This window comes from Prunus dulcis, chromosome 5 (genome assembly GCF_902201215.1).
Source record: "Prunus dulcis chromosome 5, ALMONDv2, whole genome shotgun sequence".
In the NCBI taxonomy this organism is placed as follows: domain Eukaryota; kingdom Viridiplantae; phylum Streptophyta; class Magnoliopsida; order Rosales; family Rosaceae; genus Prunus; species Prunus dulcis.
The window spans coordinates 5,674,685-5,684,256 of NC_047654.1; the positions used below are offsets into that span (position 1 = coordinate 5,674,685).

General features: G+C 43.5%; 1 protein-coding gene across 1 annotated transcript; it reads left to right on the forward strand.

Moving 5' to 3' along the window:
- Positions 1-4,640: 4,640 nt before the first annotated feature.
- LOC117628892 lies at positions 4,641-5,666 on the forward strand. Its single transcript, XM_034361442.1, has 2 exons — positions 4,641-4,833; positions 4,939-5,666. The coding sequence occupies exons 1-2, from the start codon at positions 4,641-4,643 to the stop codon at positions 5,664-5,666; spliced, it is 921 nt and encodes a 306-aa protein (XP_034217333.1).
- The last annotated feature ends 3,906 nt before the right edge of the window (positions 5,667-9,572 follow it).

Consider the following 9,572-nt stretch of genomic DNA (forward strand, 5'->3'; position numbering starts at 1 on the left):
ACATAAAGTAACCTTTTCTTAATAAACTTTTTAATAGTCATTGCTGATCATGGCCTCTCTTTAATTCACATCTAAGCCCAAGTTCTTTTGATAAGCTAAGTGCATGTTTGGTAACTCTATTTTTGCTTTTGTTTTAGGGTAATCTGTTGAATTGCCCTTGAACTTGTACATAACTCTCAATTTACCCCATAACCTTTTTTTTTAGCGAGTTAAAGACTCGAATTAAATTTTATTATCAATATTCCTTCCACCATCAAAATTCGAACATTTCATCAATTAATCTGTCATTCAACTCACGTTTACTCTCTTTTGAAGGTTATTTTGGTCATTCAGAGCGGGTTCTTCATTGTCAACCTCACCAGGCTTTTCGATGTATTCCTTGGGTCTTCATCGATTTGGCAGCCTCAGCCTTGCAGAGACCACCACCATAGCAGCTTGCCAGTAACAACAGATTCTGTCAAAACTCACCAAGATGAGTTTGCTGATGAGAATATCAATTCAAACATAAAAAAATTCACAAACCAGATGGGGCTTCCTCAGCATAAAAATATAAAGCAAGTTACGGTGGAGATGATGGGTTCTACTTTGCTTGGTCTCCATCTGAGCTTCCCATGCTTCGTGAAGGTAACATTGGAGCTGCCAAGCTTGCTCTTGAGAAGAATGGGTTTGCTTCTTTTTTTTTTCTTTCTGTTTTGTTTTGTTATTGCGATTTTTATTGGTCGGCGAGGCTGCTTTCCTGCTTCATCTATCCTTTAGCAATAACCACAACTTGTGCAGTAGGTACTATATTCCAGCAACAAAAGCTAGCCCAGGCAGGAAGTGGCGTCAGCTGTTGCGGTTTGAATTTTTTTTACCAACGTTTAAAAAAATTGAATGCTAGCGCTATAGTAGCCGCCAACGGTTTCTACAAAAAGCCAAAGCTCGAGGATTTCCATGAATGATTGGTAGCATCGACTGCATGCACTGGCAATGGAAGAATTACCCAACTGCTTGGCAATGAGATTATGGAAATAGAAAAGAGCAGAAAAATATCATCCTTGAAGCCGTTGCTGGATTTGATACATGGATTTGGCACACCTTCTTCGGAGTTGCCGGATCTCAAAACGACTTGAACGTCCTGGGTCAATCCCCCGTGTTCAATGATGTTTTGAGAGGTGAAGCCCTGAATATCATCTATGAAATCAACAATACCGTCTACCATAATGGGTATTATCTAACTGACAGCATCTACCCCAGGTGGATCACATTTATGAAATCAATTCTACATCCCCGATCCCAGAAGCAAAAATTATTTGCTACATATCAAGAGGGTTACAATAAAGATGTGTAGAGGTGCTTTGGTATCCTCCAAGCCCAGTGGGCTATTATTAGGGGCGCAGAACGTCTGTTTGATGAGGAGGTGCTGAGGAGCATAATGATGACATGCATCATCCTCCATAACATGATTGTGGAGGATGAGTATGATTACGATGCTGCAGACGTGTACGAACCGGATCCCATGAACACGGCCTTGACACGAATTTAGGAAAAACCCATGGGGCCAAATGGAGAACCAGTGCAGCATGAACCGTTGGTTAGGGACGGTAGTTTCATGCCCCGTATGATTGATCGATACACGGAAATGCAATCGTCGTATATTCATGAATGACGTCAAGTTGACTTCATGGAGCATTTATGGGCGATGAAAGGTAATGAAGGTAAATGAAGTGAAGTGAAGATGTTTTATTTATTTATTATGTTTATGTTGTATTTTTAGTTATACTTTTTTTTTTTAATGCTTTGGTTGTGGTTTGTTTATTTTTTATGCTTTGGTTGTGGTTTGCTTTTTATGTATGGAATGTTTTGAATAAAAATGTATTTTATTGAATGTTTTCTTTATTCGCTACAAGAAAATCAATACAACTAATAAAATAAAAAACATGAATTACAACTACTTTTTTAGGCAAATAGAGATGACACGTGGCGCAATTTTAGAGGGCGAAAATTTTATCTGAAATTTGAAATTCATCTGAAATTTGAAATTTATTTGAAATTTAAAACCGAAAATCTTATCCGAATGACCAAAATAACCCTCAAAAGGGCGCTGAATGACCAAAATAACCCTCAAAAGAGAGTCAACGTGAGTCTAATGGACGGATTAATGGATGAAATGTTTGAATTTTGACATTGGGGGAACATTGATGATAAAATTTAATTCGAGCCCTTAATTCCCTAAAAAAAAAAAAGGTCAGGAGGTCAATTGAGAGTTATGTACAAGTTTACGGGGCAATTCAAGAGATTAACCTTTGTTTTATCTTTTATAATGTTTTTATAATATATTAAACGAGGTTAGAAGGAAAAGGGAGATAGAGAGCTATATGTAACATCCCGACCCAACTTTACAATTAATTTAATTTAATTAATTGCAAAATTACAATTTTGCCCCTTGGGGGTAGGGTTATTTTGATCACTTTTAATCCGATAGGAATTTGGGGGAATGAATGGCACTATTGCGTAGAGCACGTCGATACGAATTTTAAACACGTAGTGGGCTCAAATCGGAGTTTTAACGAAGAAGTTAAGATTAACATAAGTGCATCATCCTCTCAATGAGCTCTAGCTGTCTATCCAGGTGATTTGGATCAATTTTGGGTTTTTGAAGCTCGATCCACTAGTTGTCCTGATCATGTAGGTATAGGTATTGATAGGTGTTTTGAGAAATTTCATGTTGCCGGAATTTTCTCAAGACACCCACGCGCTGCAGGTGCGTGGGCCATATTTGGGTCGCCCATATGGTCCTGAAATGATCCACTTGTTGTCCCGAGCACGACAGTATGCTCGGATTCTAATTTGGATATCATTTGATGATCAGTCGAATTTACGCACATTAGGCGTTATCCTGGTTCGATATGTTCGGACCCTCAGATCGGCTCCACATACAAAGATGTTGATCTATGTTCCTCTAGGATTGTGTAGGAATTCACGGATCGGGAATCGGGGTCCCAGATGCTCCGAATCACTGATTCAAAGATTATGTAAAACTGTGACTGTCCTATCGTGCGATCGCGAGTGATCCGACAGTTTGTTCTGGACCAAACTTGCAAGACGTGTTTAGTGAACTTTGTTGAACCTGTAGGAACTGTCAGGTAAGAAATCGGAGGTCGAGGGCCCGATTGAAAAAAAAAGGAGAATTTGACCAACTGTTGACCACGTGTCTTTTGGGACCGTCTCATCCTTTGTGAAGGTACTAGAGTGGTTGTAGGACCTTTCCAAGGTTGTGTGTACACGTTAAGTTTCCAAGAATTATGGGTTTGCGTGTATATTTTACTTGTGGCCTTACAGCACCGGATAGTATTACTGGCGTTGTTTGCCAATGATAAATATGTGGGATTTGAATGGTGTTTATGGCATATTGTTGAAAACTTGGATTTGTTTTGATGCTGTGATATTGGGTGTAGTAGTGATATTGGTGGAAAATTGATTTGTTTGGTAATGGATAATTGGTTAATGAGGTTATAAAAGCGCCCGTATCAAGGCATGAACTCCGAGCCCAAGCTTGTGTAGGGGAAACTTCTACTTATTTCTATTCCGTTGAACTTCCTTTTCGTTTGTAACTAAATTTCGTAGATATGCTATGTTATCCTCCACAGGTTCTTGACTGAAGTCCGCACGCTTCCTTAGTCGAAAGAGAACTCCGGACTTTGTTCCCGAGGTCGAACGATGGAAGAGGGGTGAGTACCTGCAAAAGTCCTGTGGGGACCAAATCTCATTTGACGTAGCTTACCCATATGCCACAACCAAAAGACGTGGGATGATCGAGCTTCCCTCCCACTAGAGAAGTGCGGAACGAGGATGACGCAAATCACTCATCTGATCCCACTACAACTCATCTGACCCACTACCATGAAGTGGGGGACGAGATGCGCAAGGCTAGGAAAGCATGGCCAAACCCAAGAACTCGAAACGCTATAAAAACCTGGCTAGACCTCCAGCCAAAGGGGACAAAAATTGAATTAAACACTAAGAGTACGCTGTACAAATACTGACTTGAGTGTCAGAGTGACTTTTGCAGGTACTCACCCCTCTTCCATCTTTCGACCTCGGGAACAAAGTCCGGAGTTTTCTTTCGACCAAGGAAGCGTGCGGACTTCAGTGAAGAACCTGTGGAGGTATTTCTTCTTGAAAGAAATCCTGCTCCAACAGTTGGCGCCGTCTATGGGAATCTCGCAAAGTTGATCATAAATATGACTGAACCTGCACAGGGAACTCCAAACACTTCCATCCCGGGGAATGCGACGTCCACTCCCCGAACTGGAAGCGTAAGGTCCAACTCCCAGGATGGGGAACCAAGCCTTGCTGTTATCCAATTGAGGGAAATCATGAAAGAGCTGCGTGAAACGAGAAAGGTAGCGGAGAAAGCTCTGGAGAAGGCGCAGAACACTGCTCGCCATGAGGGCCCAAAATAGGGCAAGAGGAAGCAGAGACATGAGATCTCTGAGGGAGACACCTCCAGAGCGTCCGGGACAAGGCCATGGCAGAAGATCAAGACAAAGATCGCGCATGAAATGGCGAAGAGGGCAAAGAACACTGATTTGCGCAATCAGATCGTTCGGGACAAGGCCATGGCAGAAGATTAAGACAAAGATCGCGATCTTCATGAAATGGCGAAGAGGGCAAAGAACACTGATTTGCGCAATCAGATCGAGAAGATTGTCAGAGGGTACAAGCCGCAAACACCCGCAGAACTAGCTTTGGAGGCGGCGAAACGAATTTGCAAGTCGCCATTCACGGAAGACATCCTGAAAGCCAAGAAGCCAGTTAAGTTCACCCAACCTAAGTTTAAGCTGTTCGAGGGTACTACCGATCCCATTGAGCATATCTACCATTTCCAACAACAAATGGTGCTCGAAGGAGATGACGAGGCCCTGTTATGTTAGTTGTTCCCCTCAAGCTTGTCAGGATCGGCCCTGATCTGGTTTAGACAGCTGAAACCAAGGTCTATTGGCGGTTTCACCCAACTATGTGAAATGTTCATATCTCAGTACATTTGCAATCAAAAGAGGAGAAAAGATGTCATGATCCTATTTAGTACAAAGCAAAGTACTGGAGAAAGCCTTAAAGACTACTTGAGGTGTTTTACGGAGGAAATGTCTACTCTTGAGGAGTGCGATTCTCATACTGCTTCATTGGCATTTCGCGAGGGGGTCATACCTGGAACAAAGATGCACAGGTCTCTAGTGAAGACCCCACCGGTGGATATGAGGGAAGTAATGGCCCGAGCGGATGGAATCATCAGACTAGAAGAAGAAGAGCTCACCCAGTCAAAACGAGCCATTTCCACCATTGTGATCCCAAAGCCTCCATCGAAGAAAAAGGTGGAGATGAAGCGATATTCCTTGAGACAAGAGCCTAGTAACGGACCTAGGCAAAGCCGACCCTTCACCAGGCTCACGGTGAGTTTAGCCAAACTTTTTCACGAGAACAAGGGCAAAGATATATTTCGAACGCCGTCTGCGATCCGCGAATCCCCAGAAAAGCGAGACAGGAACAAGATGTGCGCCCATCATAACGACTTTGGACATACTACTGATGAGTGTCGAAGTCTCAGGTACCAGGTAGAGGCAATGTTGAGAAAAGGAATGTTATCCCAGTACCGCACTGAACCTGAGAATAGGGCAAATGAATAGGGTCGGTCAAAAACAATGACCAGCAATATCGTAAATGAAGAACTGCTGGAGATCAACACCATCCACGGTCGACCGAATCCCGTGGAAGGAAAAGAGGCTCGATCCCGATTCGAAAAAAGACGAGCCGAAAAGGTGAAACGCATAAACAGGATCGCATCTGCTTCTGAATCTGCCAAAGCCTTGGAGAAGATTAAAGTCATCTCATTCACGCAGAAAGATATGGAGGAAATTGAGTTCCCTCACAACGACGCGTTAGTGGTGACCCTCTGCGTTGCCAATTCGATGGTAAAAAGAGTGATGTTGATGGGGGAAGTAGCGCAGACGTGTTATTCTGGAGCACCTTCAAAAGAATGAAGCTGGATGAAAAGGAGATTCAGCCAAACCCAACACCAATCTACGCGTTTGAAGGGACAAAAGCTCAACCGATTGGAGACGTGACTCCACCGGTTATTGCCGTAGGTAAGACCCTATTTGTTACTTTCGTAGTTGTAGACGCGCCGAGCACGTATAACGCTATAATGAGAAGAAACTGGATTCATCGAATGGATGGAGAAGCATCGACACGTTGCCAGGTGATGAGGTGCATGTCTGAAGATGGGAGAACCATAATCGATATCAAGGGGGATCAAGTGGAGGCCAGACGATGCTACAACATAGCAACTAACCTTAAGGCTGCAACTCCGCAGCAGGGCGAGGATTTATAGCAATTAATAGAGGACCCACCAGAACAAGAGGAAGAGGATAACTCAGAGCTTCCGACGATCGAACCACTCAAGGAAGAAGTTCTGGATCCCTCTTACCCTGATAGAAAAGTGTTGGTGGGCTCCCTCCTATCTAAAGATGAGGTAGACCAACTAATGGAGTTATTAAGAGAGAATAAGGATGTGTTCACATGGTCACATAAAGACATGCCGGGGATCGACCCGGAGATCGCGTGTCATCGGCTGAACGCTGATCCAAACCACCCCCGTATCAACAGAAGCAGAGGAGGTTCGCACCTCAGCGAAACCAAATTATTAGCGATGAAGTGGACCGATTACTTGAGACAGGATTCATTCGAGAAGTATAGTGTCCGACCTGGGTCTCGAATGTCGTGGTAGTAAGTAAAAAGGATGGGAGATGGCGTGTGTGCGTAGACTACATTAACCTGAATAAGGCGTGCCCAAAAGACTGTTATCCGATACCAAAGATCGATCAAATGGTAGATGGCACCGCCGGGTATGAACTTCTCTCATTCCTGGACGCCTATTCGGGGTATAATCAAATCCCAATGGCAATTGAGGACTAGGAAAAGACGGCATTCGTCACCGAGCGAGGCTTGTATTGTTACACAGTGATGCCATTCGGGCTGAAGAACGCAGGGTTGACGTATCAAAGATTAGTGAACAAGATGTTCAAAAGCCAGATCGGCAAAATGATGGAGGTTTATATCGACGACATGGTCGTCAAGAGCCAGGAAAAATCCCAACATATCAAGCACCTGGAAGAAGTCTTTAACATACTAAGGAGGTATCGCATGCGACTTAACCCAAAGAAGTGTGCATTCGGTGTTTCATCGGGGCAATTCTTGGGCAAATAATGAACAAGCGAGGCATCGAGCACAATCCATCGAAGGTGGAGGCGCTGCGGGATATGCCTGATCCAAGAACGCCTAGAGATGTGCAGGTTCTGACTGGGCGAATAGCGGCTCTCAGCCGATTCATTTCAAGATCGTCGGATCGTTGTAAGCCATTCTTCCAGGCAATTCGAAATAAGGATAGAAGCATATGGGGCCCGGAACAAAGAGAAGCCTTTGAGCAGCTGAAGAAGTACCTCGCCAGTCCCCTGACCCTGACTATTCCAAAGCAAGGTGAACCTTTGTACCTATACATGGCTGTCACTAAAATTGCTATAAGTGCTGTACTGCTAAGGGAGGAAAATTCAATCCAGCAACCCATATTTTATGTGAGCAAGAGCTTAATTGAGGCCGAGAAAATATATACACTGGCTGAGAAACTCGTTTTAGCTTTAGTGACGGGCAAGCGGAAACTTCGCCAATACTTCGAGGCACACACGATCATAGTATTGACGACCCAACCAATCAGAGCGGTCATGTCAAAGCCTGACCTCTCAGGAAGAGTTACAAAGTGGGCCATCGAGCTCGGAGCATTCGACATTAGATATCAACCTCAGACAGCCCAGAAGGGTCAAGTATTTCTTAGTAGAATGCTATCCACCTGACAAACAACAGGAAAATCACGATGAAGTCAAGGAAGCAACAAACCTGGACAAGGCCCAATGGGAATTGTATGTAGACGGATCATCTAATCAGGCAGGAGCCGGAGTAGGAATCGTCCTCTCGTGGAGTATTCTGTCTGATTAGACTTCCCCGCTTCAAACAATGTGGCGGAATACGAAGCCCTAGTGTTGGGACTCCAACTAGCAAGGACACTGAAGGTGGGACGCTTAGTTGTCCATAGCGACTCTCGCCTCATAGTCGGCCAGATAACTAATGAATACGCGACTAAGGATGAACGAATGGGGGCATATCAAGAGAAATGAACGTTCAAAAAATAGAGTTCGAACAGATACCAAGAGAAATGAACGTTCAAGTAGATCGCTTGGCCCACGCCGCATCAACATCGGTGGAAGACATGAGGGTCTCCCCGGTGGAACTCTTATCGAGCCCCAGTATACCAACTGGTCCTTGAGTTATGCGGATTGATGTCGAAGAAGAAACGTGGATGACTCCAATCATGAACTATCTCACAAAGGGAACCCAACCCAATGACCCAATCGAGGCAAAGAAATTACGAATAAAGGCTGCAAGGTATGCCATTATAGATGACACACTTTTTCGTAAGTCTTTTTCATGGCCATATCTCAGATGCCTCGATCCACGTGAAGCCGAATGGGCGCTAAAAGAAATACACCAAGGGAGGTGTGGGAACCACACGGGTAGGAGGAGCTTAGCCCACAAAGCGCTGACCCATGGATATTTTTGGCCTTACATGGCCCGCGATGCAGAACAATTTTCACAAAAATACGACAAATGTCAAAGGCATGCACCCCTTATTAGACAACCAGCCGAGGAACTTAATCCTGTTGTAGGGCCTTGGCCATTCGCCCGCTGAGGGAAGGACATCATGAGACCACTTCCCACCGCAGTGGGGGGGGGGGGTAAGAAGTTCGTCCTTTTGGCCACTGACTACTTCACCAAATGGGTGGAGGCCGAGGCTTACAAGACAGTGACCCAAACAGATGTGGTAAGATTCGTATGGCCACTACTATAAAAAGTGAAAAAGACGACCAGAAAACAATGACGGTCTAAGTGAAAACCGTTGTGGTTTTTAAAAAGACGACGGTTCTAAAAACACCGTCGTGTAATTCCACCTTAGACAACTAAAAAATGGAGATTCAAATGGCTGTTCAAAAACAACGACGTACCTAATTAAACAACCGACGTCTATTTGAAACAGATTTCCGCAGTGTAAAATCAAAGCCAACAAAGAACGGCAGAAGTTATGAATCGACCGACGTAGAAAGTAAAGACGACGATTTCAATAAAAGCCGCCGTTTTTACTCATAAAATAACACGACGAGGTTTTCGTATAAGACGCCGTATAATTACAAACAAATCCACGGCTTTAAAATACAAAATATCGCCGTATTAAATTAATTTACAACGACGGAAAATATAAATATATCGACGCCATTCTCGTATAGTTCTACGACGTTATCTTTAAATCGTACTATAAAATTTAACGTCGTATTTATTCATTTTATACGTCGTACATTTAATTTAAACCGTCGTCTTAATAAGAATTTTTGTTAACAATTTTTTTCTTTGATTTTCTTATCCTACGTCGGTAGATCTACTTAATGACAAGAATTGAAATAACCACGACGGTTTATATAGAAAACCGC

Coding starts and splice junctions, on each gene's coding strand:
- LOC117628892 (XM_034361442.1), top strand. CDS start 4,641: ATGGCGAAGAGGGCAAAGAACACTGATTTGCGCAATCAGATCGAGAAG. Junction 4,834..4,938: donor TAAGTTTAAGCTGTTCGAGG/GTACTACCGATC, acceptor CAAGCTTGTCAG/GATCGGCCCTGATCTGGTTT.